Source organism: Juglans microcarpa x Juglans regia, chromosome 1D (genome assembly GCF_004785595.1).
Source record: "Juglans microcarpa x Juglans regia isolate MS1-56 chromosome 1D, Jm3101_v1.0, whole genome shotgun sequence".
NCBI lineage: Eukaryota > Viridiplantae > Streptophyta > Magnoliopsida > Fagales > Juglandaceae > Juglans > Juglans microcarpa x Juglans regia.
In genome coordinates this window covers 14,804,038-14,821,903 of record NC_054594.1, presented here as the reverse complement: position 1 = coordinate 14,821,903, position 17,866 = coordinate 14,804,038, and the positions used below count along the sequence as shown (strand labels likewise).

The 17,866-nt window shown below is 39.4% G+C and overlaps 1 protein-coding gene across 3 annotated transcripts in view; it reads left to right on the top strand.

Annotated features, from left to right (window-relative positions):
* The window catches only part of LOC121265328 (metal tolerance protein C4), a 30,010-nt gene extending 21,819 nt beyond the window's left edge, over positions 1 to 8,191 (top strand). For all 3 annotated transcript variants that reach the window (XM_041168926.1, XM_041168919.1, XM_041168933.1), the window contains 6 exons: positions 120 to 221; positions 304 to 376; positions 1,702 to 1,769; positions 2,208 to 2,268; positions 2,343 to 2,599; positions 8,117 to 8,191. In XM_041168926.1, coding sequence (XP_041024860.1) covers positions 120 to 221; positions 304 to 376; positions 1,702 to 1,769; positions 2,208 to 2,268; positions 2,343 to 2,467 — 429 coding nt within the window. In that variant the 3' untranslated portion in view covers positions 2,468 to 2,599; positions 8,117 to 8,191. The remainder of the gene's footprint in view (positions 1 to 119; positions 222 to 303; positions 377 to 1,701; positions 1,770 to 2,207; positions 2,269 to 2,342; positions 2,600 to 8,116) is intronic.
* Positions 8,192 to 17,866: the final 9,675 nt, after the last annotated feature.

Here is a 17,866-nt window from a genome sequence, read left to right as displayed (position 1 = left end):
CGTGTACTATTGAGAGAGAGAGAGAGGGAGAGAGGTCAAAGGATCAGAAGGCATCACAAACTATGCAATTATGATTATAGTTTGACATAAGTTTAATAGAACTGAGTTTACCCTTGCAGGTGGCTATCTTTCTCATCCAGAGGAATCGGCATGCTTTAATTGGTAGAGCAATCGATGACCATGATATGGAGAAGGTTTTGCATTTCTTGAAAAATGACCCGGTATAACTATGCTAATAATTTGACTTTATCCACTTGGGTTACGTTTGTATCACGGATCTGAAAAATAAAGTGTTTCTTGCAGGTTGTAGATGCTCTATATGATTGCAAAAGTGAGGTTATTGGACCTGGATTCTTTAGATTTAAGGCTGAAATAGGTGAGTTTCCTGTTCTATCCTATTCTTTCTTGAGATTTAAGGTTCTGCTCAATATAATCCATTTTTACTTCCTTCATCAAGATTTCCAGTATCCTTCTTGAGATACCCAACATATTAAAAGGTCAATTTCCATTGATATCATCAATACAACATTGGTGAGGTAATATATATGTTATGACATGGTGACATGTAACTAACTATATACTATGGTTAAGAAATATTAGTGCCCAGTTCTTTTTATAGGAATAAAAGGGAGGGGTGCAACATGAGGACTTCCCAGGAGGGTCACCAATATTAGTGCCCAGTTAACTGGTTGATCTGTAGATTTAATAGACCTTGACCTGTAACACATGCAAACGCTGCTAGTAAATCTATTAGCACTTGCTTTTGCATCTTCTGAAGTTCCACCGTGGATTTTTTAGTTTAAGTAGCTTTTATATTACTAAAATTTTGTTTAACGATAAAAAAAATATTACTAAAGAATGGGAATTTTGGATGAAACGATGTAGCTGAATATTTGAATTTTTAAATGTTCATCCAATCTATCTGTTAAAAATTTCACGGGATCAACTTCATGACATTAAACTTTATCTTGAGAATTTTCAAAGTTTGAGCCACCTGTCATTTTTTAGATTCCTCTGCAGGTCTTAATTTCTTGAACCTTATACCAAGGATTATTCCTTTTAAAAAAAGAAAAAGGAAGGAAACATAAATTGTAGTATGACTACCATCAAACTACCACAATTGCCCCTTACTCCCCAAATTTGAAATGTAAGTTGCAATTCATCGCCTCCTTTAAGATCTAACTGTTAAGATTGTTTCACGGCATCTTTTTTTTTTTTTTTCCATGCATCTCTGTGGTTGGGTTTTAAAGGAGGGGATAGGGTACAACTATTGGGGCTAAGTAGCAATTTTGGCATTTTAGTGGTTATATTATGAATGTAGTTTGAATTCAAGGGAGTCAAGTGTACAACAACAACAACAACAATAATTAGTATAGTAAAATAATAATTTTGTGGCTTATGGCCATTGTTCCACTTTGTATTATAATGGTTTTAGAAAGTGCCTCAGCTACACTGGCAATTTTAGGGGTGCTTGGGCCTTGTGAGTCTCGTCTATTTGTTTCCTTTCTCTCTAACTTCTTTAAAAAAGCAAAATAAAATTCAAAAACACGAAGAAAAACAAAAATATTACCTTGCCATAAATTTTGTGGACATTGATTTACTAGCACATGAATTTCAGTTAATGTTTTGTTTTAATTTGGCATATTGGTATGATCATTGGTATAACTGTGTAATTTAATGTTGGCTTGCTGGATGTGACAGACTTCAATGGAGTAAGGGTGGTGCAAAATTACATAAATAGGACTGGACGTGTTGAGTGGGCCAGACAGGTAAATCCCCTTAGCCTGTGATTTTTCATCTTCGGTTGACTCCCGGTAATCTTTAGTTTCTTTTAAATGATTTGTAAGATACAATTTATTGGCCAAGTAATTTCAATACTAGCTTCTTTTTGGTTACATGTTCCAAATGTGCAAAGATGCACAAACTTAGGACAGGCCAACAAATCAATAGCTTTGTTCTATAGTTGTCATAGCACCATAAATAACTGATCTGCATCTTCTCTGATGTCCTTGCCAATGAATTCCAAGAAACCAGCTCTGAATCCAGATATTCTTCGAGCCCCCCCCCCCCCCCCCCCCCCCCCCCCCCCCCCCCCCCCCCCCCCCCCCCCCCCCCCCCAAAAAAAAAAAAAAAAAAAAATTCTCTGGATTTTTTAACTAATCTTTGCATGTGTTACTACGCATATCTGACTGGACTTGATGGGACAGTTTCGTGAAGCTGCGAAGGGAAAGGATGATACTGCATTGCTCAAGATCATGTCAAATTATGGTATGCATTTTGTATGAGCAATATACCTTTTATGATAAAAAAACAATGCGTAGAACTTTTGAGCCTTATTGCAGGTGAGGAAGTGGTTACAGCTCTAGGAAGTGAAGTTGATAGGCTAGAAATGGAGATCCAGGAGCTTGTACCCGGTATTCGGCACGTGGATATTGAAGCCCATAATCCTACTGGCCCATCCCCGTGATCGACCCATTTCTATACTGGGGCTGTGTTCTTTGTGCATCCTTCTTCATATGATTGTCAATAATTTTGATAGGAAACTCTGAATATATCAAATAACAATCAAGTTTGGAGACCATGTACAATGTTATATATCCGGGATTGAACAGATAAATCTTGAAAAAAACAGGAAATTCTCTCCTAGAATTTTCTCTCCGTACATGTGCACACTTTTTTCTTCTCGTGGTTTCTTGTAACGTTTTCCTCATCGTTAATGGTATGTTAATTGGTTCTGAAGTTTTTGTGATGGTCATGATGGGTCGTTCTATAGAAGTGGTGATTGAATCCAAATGTTTTACTTTGTCAAAACTTGGTGGCGATTTGCGAGTCACTGAGAGAAGCTAGAAAACATAGCATATGGTGATGCTGGGACCTTCTTCAACACAGTAGCTTGGGAAGGTGTTAAAGGAGAGCCTAAGCAAGGGGAAGAAGGAGGTGTATTCGGCAACACGAGAAGGTTATTGTAGTATTATTGCTCAACATTGCGTAAATTGGAGAGGGAGATATCTTGAAGTTTCTGAGTATAACCAGGGGGAGGAGGAATGTTTTATGTATTCCAGAAGGAGAGAATGGATGGGGTTGGAGGAAGATGAGGGAGGTGCTGTTAGAGCAAGGGAATGAGGTCACTAAAGTGGGTGGTTTGCCTGGTGGAGGTCAACCAAGTCATGGTAAAGGGGTACTGAGGCACCATGCTTGGTCGTATAAGGAGGTCCTTTCTTCGTTGATGTCGAAAGTTGGAAGGTTGCGTGAAGGTGGTGCAAGAGTCTCTGACAGGGGGTAGGGGCAGTGGCGTCGTGAAGTTATGTCAAAGCCGAGTGGTGCGTCGAGCCACCCCCACGGCAGGGTTTCTGCGGTGTGTCAGGAGACGTGGGAGGTCCGAAGGAGGTTACTGGAGATGCAGGGGCAGTTGCGTTCTCTACAGAGGGACATGGTTGCGATAGTGGCCTTTGTCGGTTCTATTAAGGAAAGTGAAGATACGGTTGATTTAAAAGGAAAGAAGCAGGTCATGGGTAATGGGCCTAGTAAAGCCCAGAAAGAGGTCCATCAGAAAGTTAAAAGGGGTAAGGGGTAGACGGTGTGGCAAAAGATGGGTGGGCCATCTCGGCCCAAAGTGCAGATGTTGGATCCGTTTGGTGGGGTTGGGCCGTCTCAGCCCAGGGCCCAAAGTTGCAGGCAAGGGCCCAGGGAAGCTAAGCCCAAGGTCATCATACTCGATTTGCCCAAAGTCGTCGAGAGCCTTAGCCCGATTTTCCCAGCTGAGCTACACAGTCTCGGCTTCGTGCTGGATAGCCTGCCAACGGCGAGTGGTCAGGCGGCAGTTGCACAGACAACGTCGACGGAGGTAGAGGAGGACGCTGATGAGGTGTCGCCGGTGGTCTGTGCGCAACAGGCATTGGTGGGTTTCGAATCTCAGTTTTCTCCGTCAAAGGAGGTTTAGAACTCGTTGATGAATGGTGTTGGGGTGTTTTTGTCTTTGTGAAACCTTTTGAGGAGTTTGAGTTGGCTGACGAAGAGGAGGATTCGGATGACCTTATACATTTTGTGGAGGACGAACTTTTCATCCTTGAGGCTTGCAGTTTGGAGGAGTTTTCGGTGGGGAGAGTTTCAGAATTTCCAGAACAAGAAGATGGGGAATCCTATCGCACTGAACTACTATTTTCCATATCAAGCCTCAGATTGGGTAATATATAAAGCAAAAGAAATTTAACATGTTGTGGGGATTGAATGTGATGGGTATGAAGAGCAGTTTATAGCTTTGTTAACTGCTATGGAAGCTGGACACCACCAAAAAAAGAAGGGAGACTCGAAGAAAAGTGAGGAACTAAAAAGATTGATGTGGTCGATGAACTCAGAGGGTAGCTCCAGTAGGAATAAGGCAAAAGGGAAGGGGCTGATTGTTCCCCAATGAAACCCAAGATTGTATCTTGGAATGTCTGGGGTCTAAATGAGGTAGAGAAGCGTCTTCAGATTCAGCATCTACTTCGTGAGTGGAAAGCGGACATTGTATGCTTACAGGAGATGAAGCTAAAGATGATCAGTAGGAAGACTGTGCGGAGTTTATGGAGTAGTATTTATGTAAATTGGGTATGCTTGGCCTCTTCAGGGGCATCGGGAGGAGTTGTGGTGATGTGGGATAGGCGGGTGGTGGAGAATGTGGAGGTTTATATAGGGAGATATATGGTAGCATGTGTTTTTAAATATGTCAGATGGTTTCTTGTGGGCATTTGCAGGTGTGTACGGGCCTAATCTAGACATTGACAGAAGATTATTATGGCATGAGCTTGCAGGGGTACATAGTTGGTGGGAGCTCTCTTGGTGTATTGGGGGGATTTCAATGTGGTTCGATTCTAAAGTGAAAGTTTTGGAAATAGAAGATTGAGGCAAGCAAGTTTGGAGTTTTTAGAGTGTATCTTTGACTTGAATTTGATAGACCTTCCACTTGTAGGGGGTTCAGTCGCATGGTCAAATAATCAGACCTGGTCCCGCTTAGATTGTTTCTTAATTTCACCTAAATGGGAAAGCCATTTTCCGGATGTATGGCAAAAGCGTTTGGTTTGCCTAGCCTTGGATCATTGACCTATTTTGCTTGATTATTGAGGTATTCGTAGCAGTAGAAGGTATTTTAAGTTTGAGAACATGTGGTTGAAGTCGGAAGGTTTTGTGGAAAGGGTCAAACAATGATGGATTTCGTATCATTTCGAGAGTACACCCAATTTCATTTTTGCGAATAAACTGAAAGGTTTAAAAAGAGACTTAAAGGAGTGGAATAGACAGTCTTTCAGCAATGTAGAGGAGAACAAAAATACCAAGTGGATGGAAATACAGGATTTTGAAAGACTGCAAGAAGGGAGGCCACTTGCTGAGAAGGAGCAAACACAAAAAACTTTGCTGGTCGTAGATCTTGAGAGAATAATCCTACAAGAAGAAATGTCATGGCACCATAAATTAAGAGCTTTTTGGTTAAAGGAAGGGGATCGGAGCACAAAGTTTTTCCATAGAATGACAAACTCCTATAGAAGAAATAATAACATTGAGGTGCTGAAAATTGAGGGGTTGAGTGCAGAGAAGAAGAGGTTATTCAAGACCACGTGGTTGATTTCTTTGAAGCACTCCTCACTGAGCAGGTGGGGTGGATGCCTACTCTGGATGGATTGGTTTTTGACACTAATGAGTTGGGGGACATTGCTAGGATGGATAGAGCTTTCGAAGAGGAAGAGGTCTATGATGTAGTAAGGAAAATGGCAAAAGATAAGGCCCCCGGTCATGATAGGTTCTCTATGGGTTTTTTCCAAGAATGTTGGGAGGTGATTAAAGAAGATCTTTTGAAGGTGTTTCAGGAGTTTTTCTCGGTAGGAAAATTTGAGAAAAGTCTCAACACCACTTCTCTTGCATTAATCCCTAAAAAGGTAGGGGCTATTGAGATAACAGATTTTTGGCCTATTAGCTTAGTGAATGGTGCATACAAGATTATTGCAAAAGTGTTTGCTAATCGGTTAAATGGGGCTTGGGAAAGATTGTTACTAAACCTCAAAATGCTTTTGTTAAGAGTAGACAGATCCTTGATGCGGCTCTAATTGCCAATGAATGTTTGGACAGTAGATTGAAGGCTGATAGCTCAGGGATTATGTGTAAGTTAGATATGGAAAAGACGTATGATCATGTTAATTGAGATTTCCTTCTATATCTACTGGGTAGGTGTGGGTTTGGAGAAAGGTGGAGGTCTTGGATTAGCTGGTGTATATCCATGGTAAGGTTCTATGTGTTGGTCAATGGCAGCCCAGAGGGTTTCTTCCCGAGCTCTCATGGTTTGAGACAATAGGATCCGTTATCTCCTTTACTTTTTGTTATTGTTATGGAGACACTAAGCAGGACGATCTCAGCTTTAGTGACTAATAGGTTTGTTAGTGGCTTCTAGATTGGATCGCCAAGTAGGGGTATTACTACTATTTCTCATTTATTGTTTGCAGACGATACGCTTATTATGTGCGAGGCCGATCAAGACCAGTTGAGGGCTGTGAAGGCGCTGTTGTTTGGTTTTGAAGTAGTGTCTGGTTTAAAAGTGAATTATGATAATCCGAGTTGGTGTCGATTGAAGAAGTTCAGAATATAAGGGAGTTGGCTGGCACACTGGGTTGCAAGATAGCGTTTCTTCCTATGACTTATCTGGGACTACCGCTGGGTATTGCTTCAAGGGTGCCCTTGATTTGGGATACAATGATTGGGAAAGTAGAGAGGAGACTGGCAGGGTGGAAGAGAATGTACTTGTCGAAAGAGGGCCGAATAACGTTAATCAAAAGTACACTTTCTAATCTACCCACCTATTTCTTATCCTTATTCCGTATATCGATAAGCGTGACAGGTTGACTTGAGAAGCTACAAAGAGATTTTCTGTGGGGGGGGCCTTAGGAGAAGAGTTTAAATTTCATCTAGTCAAGTGGGAAATGGTGTGCCGTCCTATCTCTAATGGTGGTTTGCGTATTAGAAATTTGAGGTTGTTCAATCAGGCGTTACTTGGCAAATGGTTGTAGCGATTTATCAATGAACCAGAAGCCTTGTGGAAGACGATGATCGAGAACAAATATGGTGATTTAGGAGGGATGGTGTACTAGAGAAGTTAGAGGGGCCTCTGGAATGGGGCTATGGAAACATATTAGAAAAGGGTGGGAGATCTTCAATCAACATACTAGACTGCAATTGGGTATAGGCTCCAAGATCAGATTTTAGAAGGATACTTGGTGTAGCAACAATGCTCTACAAGATTTGTTTCCTACACTTTTCTTGATCGCAAGTGCCAAAGATGCCACAATGGTGGAGGTTATGGAAGTCTCAGGAAGGAGCATTCACTGGAACATCAATTTCAATCGGGGCGGCACAGGATTGGGAGATAGGGAGTTTTGTAGATTTTTATGGTCTCTTGTATTCTTGTCGTCCAAATATCTAGCATGAATATGATTTGTGGTGAAGTCCTGCAGGGAAAGGGGTGTTCACTATTCGTTCCTTCAATAAGGTCCTCACACAAGTTCCTGAGATATAGTTTCCCTGGAGAAGGCTTTGGCGTCATAAGGCTCCTCCCAAAGCTTTTTTCTTTGTGTGGATAGCGTTTTTGGGCAAGATTCTCACTACAGATAATCTGAGAAAGATGAGGATAATCATTACAGACTAGTGTTGTATGTGTAAAAGAAGGGGTGTGTCGGTGAATCATTTACTTTTACATTGCGAGGTAGCCAGAACTATATGGGATGGGGTGTTTACAAGAATGGACCTAGCGTGGGTTAAGCCAGAAACCGTGTTGGATTTATTGGCTTGCTGGACCTCAATTCGAGGTGTGCAACAGATCAAAGCGGTATGGAAGATGATCCCTATTTGTATTATGTGGTGCTTGTGGCAGTAACGCAATGAGAGGGCTTTTCAAGACAGAGAGATCTATGGCGGAGCTAAAAATTTTATTTTTTAGGACTCTTTGTACTTGGGCCATTGCTATGGACTTTAATGGCATGGATCTTCATGACTTAGTTTCTAATGCACCTACATAAATAGGGCATATTTGACTTTGTAATTAACAGTTGTTGGATTAATAAATACTTGTTTTACTTATAAAAAAATGTTATATATTCGGAAATGAGGACTGTCTCACAACGCTAAAGCATGCCATATGTTAATAATAAACATTATATATCTACCGTTTATTTATTGAACATAGATACATGCGTTGACCACACGAGTCTTATGGAGTAGCTGAAATTTTAGTGATATCTGATATGCCGAAGGTGAGGGTAGCAGCGAACGTATTAGGCATTTCTTGGACCTAACACCTAACATCCATAGATACTGTCCTTTTTTTGTGCGTAAATTAGGCAGTCATGAGCCTTTGCATTGTTAAACTAGTCCCTCCACTCCTACATTGCCTAGGATATATTTTGTATATTATTTTATTGGGTTCCATATAAATATGGCCTCCATTGAAAAGCATGTTCATGATTCAATAATGTATGTTCGCTTTAAACGTAGCATTAGAGCTGAGATTTTGAATCACCCAAAAGGAAACCTTTTTCAATCAGACAAAACTCTTCATCAGCGTTCTCTCTGGCGACGCCCATGCTTTTAGCAACCTTTGAGCCACTTCCTAGATCGTCTGAGGGTGGCTTGCTTGAAGATATATCCAAAATCGCTACTTGGAGCCCTCACACCGTCACACACTAAGCCATAGATATCGTGATTATACACAACTCTATTGTTGTTCGTTCATTTCACTCTAGCTGTGATCAAAGAGAGAAGATGCTGATGAGTCTAATGTCGAGAAAATCACCTTTATCTGATGTTTCACAAGCTCCCATGTGTCATAGAAAATTCTGACCTAGATCTCCATGCGCTGATGGTCTCTCCAATGCTATCATGTTCATCATTGGCCACATGTCTATGTCTCGGCTTCCCATGCTAGCCCTAGGTACATGTCAACCTTAGAAACACGTTAGCAACCACATGGTCGACATGTCATCTGCCATTTCAACTGAGTTGACAGTTAGTTCTGACCTTTGACTTTTTCAACACTAGCTACACATCAACAACCACATGGTTGACATGTCATCCGTCATATTAGTCGAGTTTGATTATTGGCTTTGATTGATGACTTTTACTATTGACCAAGTGTTTTCTATTCAATTTTTGTGTTGATTTCATATTTTTGGTCTATTTTTGCATTAGAGCTCTCTACTTGGCCCAAAACAAGATCTCTCATCCTATTAATGTTGTATTACATTGCACAAATTATACTATTTGGGCTCAATCTATGCTTAGTTTTTTCATAGGTCATAAACTTTGGATCTATGTGACTGGGGATCTTCCAAAACCCATCAAATGCCCTATTGAATTCGATGAGGCTTGTCTCGTACTCGCCTTATTGATCAGGATATTAATGATCATTAGATTCTTACGTGGTTTCGTAATACCACTATTACATCCATTAGTGCCTTGTTTGGTAATTTTGATGATTCGCACTCTTCTTGGGATATGTTTGTCTCTCGTTACTCATCTATTGATGGCTCTCATGATTACGAACTTATGCTTAATCTTTATCATCTAAAGCAAGAACCAAGTCAAAAGTATCAATGGCTTTTTTGATCTCATGCAATTCTTATGGGATCATATTTCTCTCTTGGATCTTGCTTGAAAGGATCCCATCGATGCCAAGCTATATGCGACATGAAGAGATCAACATTGACTTTAGTAGTTTCTAATAGCTCTACGTGATGATTTTGAGTCTGTTCGAGGGAAACTTTTGTATCACACTCCTACAAACTCGTCAATTTCATCATACCCATATAGTCTTGCCAACCCCAACTTTAGGTTCCTCATCTCTTCAACTAGAGCATTATGGCAAGACAATGTATTGTCACCCACCTTTCAAGTCTCTTGAAAACTACTATCGCTATTGTAGACGTCCAGGCCACACTATCGAGAATTGTAGGCGTTGCTTATAAACCTCCATGATCACTACATTAGTTACTAATATTGAGAGTACCACATCTCTCCTTGCTTCCTTCGGCTAGTCCTCTGAATCTACTATTATTCTATCTAAAGTTGACCTAGAGGCAATAATCTATCATGTTTTGATATGTTCTGGTAATGCATATTCCTCTACCCTCTCAGTCGTGCCAGGTAAACCTTCTCCATGGCTTCTTGATTCTACATGTTACAATCATATGACACCTTACCTATTCGCATTTACCACATCTACTCCAATCGACAATCTGCTTTTCAACCTTCGTTGTTCCACCTTAGTAAGATCTCTCCCACAACATCTTCGTGAGGCTTTAATTGACCCTCTTTGGCAAGCTGCAGAGGAACTTGATGCTTTATCCACGAATCATACTTGGGACCTAGTTAACTTGCTACTAGGAAAGTTTGTTGTGGGGTCTAAGTGGGTTTTCAAAATTAAAACTAGGTTTGATGTTACCATTGATAGGTATGAGGCTCGACGTGTGGCTAGAGGATTTACTCACGAGTATGGTATAGATTATGAAGAGACCTTTGCCCATATTGCTCATCTCTCTTCGTCCATGCCCTTTTGGTTGTTAATGCCTCTTATTATTGGTATCAATTTCAGATGGATGTAAAAAATGCCTTTTTTAATGGTGATATGAGTGAAAAAGTATATATGTAGCTACCTACTGACTTTTCTCATCCTCTAGACAAGGTTCTTCGTCTTCGTTGTGCTTTATATAGACTCATGCAAACTCCTAGGGCATGGTTTTCAAAATTTAACACCACTATCTCTAGCCTTGGCTTCTCTATGAAATCATATTATTTGGCCTTGTTTATTAGTCACACAACTAGAGGTATCATTCTTCTTTTCTTATATGTAGATGAAATGATCATCACGAGAAATGATCTTATTGGTATTTAGGAGCTCAAACAATATCTTAGCTAGCACTTTGAGATGACAGACCTTTGGACTAAGTTATTCTCGGTATTGAGGTTTCCTATTCCTGTACATGTTACTATCTGATTCGGGCCAAATACATGATTTCTGATTTTCTCTCACATGCTAGCCTAGGCCTGCACACCATCCAACCTGCACTGATTTTGAACCCGAACCGACCCAACCTGGTTTACAACCCAACAAGAAAAGAACCAACCCGACTTGAGTCGGGTCAACCCATCTATCAGTTGGGTTAAAAGTCGAAACTGATCTCCCATGCCCAAAACGATTTCTTTTCCAGGCCTTGAAAATTCCCATCCAATCCATTCCTTCCTCCCATCTCATCCCCCATTTCTTTTGCACTGGAAAAACAACCACCTTTCCCTTTAGCTGCTGCTTCTGTTTTGAGTGGTCGAGTGACTTTATGGGGCTTACAGTGGAGGACTTCTTGAATGAGTGCCAACAGTCCGGTGATGTGACTCTGCCCCATATCCTCCTCTTTTGGTTGCTTGGTGGACGAGGGCTACGTCAATCGTGCAGCGTCGGAGAATGCAAATCCTCACCTAGCAAAACTTCTTTTCTTAGATTCGACTCTACCCCATATCCTCCTCTTCTTCACTCTTCTCTCTCTCTCTCTCTCTCTCTCTCTCTCTCCCTCCCTCCCTCCATATATAATGCTTATACGCTATTGGGTTATGGGGAAGTGAATGATGATTGGATTGTTTGAGTCAAAATGGCTATGTGATTTTCCTTATTTCCCTTCTGTTTGAGGTTGTGCTTGTTGCTTGTTAGAGTCGACGAGGAAGACGAACGGAGTTGACAGTGATGACGAACGGAGTTGACGACGATGACAGTGATGATAAAGAGAAATGGGGAGGGATGGCAGCTAGGGTTTGAGATTTGGGGAGTTTTAGTCGGATCGAAATCGATAGTTAGCGGGTTTGACCTACAAGTTAGTTCAACCCGCATATATCGGTCGGGTCGGATCGGGTAGGTTCGTACGGATGGTGCGGGTTAACGACTTTTCTGCACAACCCTATTTTAGCCTAACTGATTGTAAGGTTGCCAACATACCGACTAAACTTAATGCTCGTCTTAATCCTAACAAGGGCCACTATGTCTGTTGCCATCTTCTTCGAGGCTCGTTGCAACTTCATTATGTTACTTCTCATAATCAGTTAACATACATGTTTACGAAGTCACATCCTTCAAAAAAGTTTCGCAATCTTGTTATCAAATTCAAGTTGGTTCCTTGTATGCCACCTAGAGTTTGAAGGGCGTTGTTAAACTAGTCCCTCAAGTCCCACATTGCCTGGGATATGTACAAAGATGTACTTCATATATTAATTTATTGGGCTCCATATAAATAAGGCCCCATTTGTACAGCATGTATGCGATTCAATAAAGTATTTTCACTTTCATTAGGCATATTGAGTGTTGTTTTGTGGGCATTCATGCCCTTCTCTAAATAATTCGATTCTCTTCACAGGCATCGACCCAACATTTCAGTACTTTATGTGCGGATTCACTTTTCCCGTTAGCTTGCATTGAGGTTAGGAAACTGTTTGTGAACAACTTCGTTTTAGATAAACAGGGATTGTAACAGAGTTAAGGCGCATGACATGACACAGCAACTGTACAAACCTCTTTTCAAAATGTACTAATAGTTCTTTGCAAAAGGCACTCGAAACTTGTACGTAGACATGAACTTGTGCAAATCATTTTACTATCCAAAATCGCTTTTTCCTCAACTATTCAAAGCATCAAAACAATGTACCTATAATATTCTGATCGAATTGAGTTAGTAGTTATAAAAAGTAGTATCCCAAAGATTCGAACTTTAATTTACGTCCATATATATATGCATGTGACGACATCGATTGCCCCAAATCTTTGACAAAAGATGCATATATATATATGCTTGTTTTTACGTGGCTTGCTATATATATAATATTCATTCAGATCACGATGCTAATGATTAAATTGGTAAGGCATATTTATCATGAGCATAATACAAGTTAGAGATTAAAGTTTCTTATAGTCCATATAAAACCTATATATTGAGAGTTTCGCAAAGAAAGATGAATAAACTATATAACTGAAATATGGCATGCATGCACGTACGTACGTATATATTCGTAAAGTAGTTGCTAGCTAGCCAGCTAACGTCAAATGCTTATGCTGCGCCAACTGCCAAGTGTGCATTCACCGGCCAATATATCTTCTTATCCCATTGATCAAAGCAAAAAAACTGTAGATTTTTTGGCCTGGAAAATATAGAAATACAGCAATAAATAATTAGATAACAGGGATTGTAAACGTCATGTTGTCGTATTATGCCTTTACAAAAGTACTAGTTTAAGCTATTTGTTTTATGTTTTTCTTAAAAACAAATGCAAAAGCAAGTGTTTATTGAAACAAAGTTACTGAAAATTCGATTGGCATTGCCATCATGTGCGTGGGAGGATTAAGCTGCTGGTGTTTGTGCAGGATATATTAATGATGCTAATAGAGCTATGGATGAAGAAGAAGAAGGTGAGGTGACTTCTCCTATTCGATGAATAAGAAATAGATGACGCGGTTTCAATGGGACTGGGGTGGCCTGATTGGCATAACCCCCAACCTCCAAAATAAAAATCTAGAGTTTGAAACCCCCCTCCCTTAAATGTATCAAAAAAAAAAAAAAAAAAAAGGGACTGGGGTGAGTATGAACTATTATTTCAAGTATCAGAGGCGCTTCATAACGGTCAGGCTGCAATTCAGCCAAAAACAACCCTCTATTCATCTCTAGTCACGTAGGAAAAAACACCTTAAGAAAAATACACCCACCACAGAGAAGCACTTAGGAAAAACACTCAATTATTATGTGCTACAGTGCTAGCCCGTTTCTCATTTGCACTGTCCACTGCCCTTCTCTTCGCTGCTGCTTTGTGGTCGTTGCCCTCAGTTTGATGCCGACGCCGATGCCGACGCAAGCATCTCAGTCCGACGCTGATGCTGACTCAACCATCTCAGTTCGACGCCGACGTTGACGTATCTCAAATCACACCATTCTCTTCCTTGCTGTCCCTCTCTTCCTTTTCATTTTCACTGCCCCTCTCTGCCCCTCTCTTCCTCGCTGCCTCTGTTTGCACCGCCCGAATCTCAGTCCCACGCCGACGCCGATAGAACCAGTTATCCACAATGATTTTTCAAGGTTGACACTCAAGTATGATACATGTTTGATTAAATGTCACAAAGGGCTCTAAAGCATTTCAAAAAGGGCTGTATTTATCCGATATTCTCTCCATTATTTGTGTAACTTAATCCATCGCATGGTCTTGTGATACCCAATTATAAAGAAAGTTCTAGGAGACATGAGTCACGTAGCAATCTATGCTTATGTATGCAGCACGTGATATATATTTGGAATGTTAGGCAATGCTAAATTGGTTAAACCAGATTTTCTTATTCCTGTATTGCCTATATTGTTTAATTAGTGGTGTGTTGCTCGTTTCTTGGTGTGTTGCTCGATCTTCCTCCAATCCTCTTTTTTCTGATATTGTTTAATCAGTGGTCATTAAATGGGGCTTTGCTTCAGAAATTGGGAACCATACATTTATATTGTATTTATTTGAGGAGATTTGTGAAGGGTCTTCACATAGGAAACATCATGTTCTAACCACATCTTGGAGGTGAGACTCCTAACAGAACAATAAGTATTATATATGATGTCATAATTCTTCTAGATGATTAATTGATTGAATTTGTCTTATCTTCATAGACAACAAGAGAGTAGAAACTGAGAAAAGGGATTAATTGTGCTAGGTGTGATTGAGAAAAGGGGCACACCAAACATATGAATATATTCAACAAGATGATATCAGCTAGATATGTCTAAAAGCAAGCATAATTCTTTTTTTTTTATTTTTATTTTTTACTCAAGCATGGTATGGTGGTCTTTTTTTTTTTTTTTTTTTTTTTTTTATTCAAGCATTGGTATGGTGTTGTACTTGTTTTTTTTTTTTTTTTACACTCAAGCATTGCTATGGTGTTATCTTTTTTTTTTACTCAGCATTGGTCTTGTCAATAGTACTAAAACTGTACAAAGTGGTTGTTTTGAATAACTATTGAATTTATAATTTGGTGGTTTCATATGAAAGGAATAAATTTCTTGAGTTGATAATGATGAAGTTGAGCCTAAAAGTGTAGATGGACAATGTGATATTAATGTCGAAGATGGGGTGAAAGTTGAAGATTATGTGAATGTCGAAAATTGTGTGGATGTTGAACATTGTGTGAATGTCAAAGATGGAGTGAACGTTGAAGATGGAGTTAATGTCCAAGAATGAGTGAATGTGGAAGATTCGAGTAGTGGTCCTTTGGAGCCATTCATTGGCATGATATTTGACGATGTGGAAGACGCCCAAGCATTTTACAAGGCATATGCAAGACGAAAATGTTTTGCAAATCGGACAAATCACACTTGGTTGTCGAAAGATGATAAAAAACTTTGTGCAGTAGACTATGTTTGCACAAGGGAAGGATTTCAATGAGTAAGTCGGAAAGAAAAAGAACGAATAGTTCCTGAACTTGCCGAGATAAAGATTGGATGTAAAGCAATTATGGGAATAAAAAAAAATGGTGAAAAATGGATAGTCAACAAGGTTGTGGTTGGACATAACCACGTTCTACTTACACCGAGGAGTACTAGTTTGCTCTGTGGAAATAGGAAAGATACAAAAGTCCAAAAAACGCTGATTATGACTTTTAATGAGTCTGGTGTACCAACAAGAAAGATTATGTTAGTGTTGAGTAAAGAATCAGGTGGTGACTTCAATGTTGGTTGTATTGGCAAAGATGTTGAAAATTACTTGAGAAACAAAAGGAGAAAAGCATTTGAAGAGGGGGATTCACAAATGTTATATTCTTACTTTCTTGAGCGACAACTCATAGAACCTGGGTTTGTGTACTCCATACAAGTTGATAAGGATGGATGAATGAGAAGTTGATAAGGATGGATGCGCGGTTAAGAGCTGAATACCAGTACTTTGGAGATGTTGTTACATTTAATGCCACGTACCTGACTAATATTTATAAGATGTCATCTGTGCCATTTTCCGGAGTTAACCATCATCATCAGATCATAATATTTGGTTGTGTCTTGTTAGTTAATGGAACAGCAGAATCATATACATGGTTATTGAGAACATGGCAAGAGACAATGCTTGGTAAAGCCCCTTCAACTATAATTACCGATGATGACAAGGCTATGGTGAAGACCATTGCAGAGGTACTCCTGAATACAACTCATAAGTTGTGCTTGTGGCATGTTTTACAAAAGTTTTCCGAACACTTGGCCCATGTATATAACAAAATTTTGGACTTTGGGAATGATTCCCGTCATTGCATCCATGAGACAATTACATTTGATGAGTTCGAGCAAGAATGGGCTTCTATATTAGTGAAGTATGAGTTATGAGAAAATATTTGGCTGGAAAATCTTTACAGCTGACGAGATAAGTGGATTCCGGCTTACTTGCGTTCAACATTTTGTGTTGGTATGTCAACAACTTAAAGGAATAAAAGTATGAACAAATTTTTCAAAGATTATGTTTGTTCAAACACTACGGTTAGTGACTTTGTGTATCAGTATGAAAAAGCTATCGATGCATATTACTTTGAAGAAAAAGAGAAGGATGTGTAGACAAAATCTACTCGAGCGATATTGAAGACACCTTTTAAAATTGAAGAGGAAGCGGTAATGATTTATACAAGAAAGTCTTTCATTATCTTCCAAGATGAGTTGTTCAATAGTCTATGGTACAAAATAACAAAATTGTCCAAAGAGGGAGAAAACAAGACATATGGAGTGGCAGTTTGTGGTAAAGAAACACCACTTTACTATGTGATATTGGAGAATGGTGACGAACATGCAACATGTATATGTCATATGTGGGAGTTTATGAGGCTTCTTTGTAGATATATCTTGTGTGTTTTTGGCAAGAAAATGAAATTAGATAAATTGTCATAGCATTATGTTTTAGATAGGTGGACTATTAATGCTAAAAGTCAACCCATTCCTGACATACCATTAATTGAAGGGCAAGTTCGGCAAGGACATGATGATCCTACGATGAGAAAAAGCAAGTTGATGATACAATTTTATGACATTGTTGAACTTAGGTCACAGTCAAATCAAAAACACAATCACCTATGTCTTGCATTGGAAAAGGTTTACAAAGAGTTACTTGCAATGGAAGATCATGTAGAAGGTTCGCAAAAAGGGGAGTCAACCAATGACATTCAAATGGCAAGAAGTCAAGTTGTATCCAATTTTTCACAAATGGTCTAGGATCCTCCATGGGTGCCAACAAAAGGATGGCCAAAATTTTTAGGAGCAAAGAACCCAAAAGAAACACAAACAAAAAAAAGACGTTGTAGCAATCGCAGGAATGAGGAACATGTTAAAAACAATTGTCCTTCAGTGAGGTATAGTAGTTTTGTAGTTATTTGTATTTTATCGATTTTTAATTGAAGAAGTTAATAAAGTTTGTGTTTTGTTGTTGTTTATGTAGGGATTTTGGGCCGACACCTGACAACATATCGATACATTTAAAATCATAGTCGAAATTTTGAAATATCTTATAAGACACATTTATTTGTCTTTTGTTATGTTTAACTCAGCCTATTTATCGGTTAATTTAATCCGTATTTATTTTAATGTGACAGTGAATGTGGCAGTTTGGCATTCTTCAGAAGTTTGGCTTTCTTCACATAGTCCTCTCTTCATAAGTCTGCTCAGATTGTCCTTCAATTTTTGTACCAATTTTTTTGTACAAGTTTAGCTAGAAGACATACTTTATGTACCAATTTTCTAGCTGCATTTTCTTTTGGACAATGCATGTATCCATGAATTTGATCTTGGTTTATCTGTAGTTTGATTAATGTGAAGAATAGCAAAGT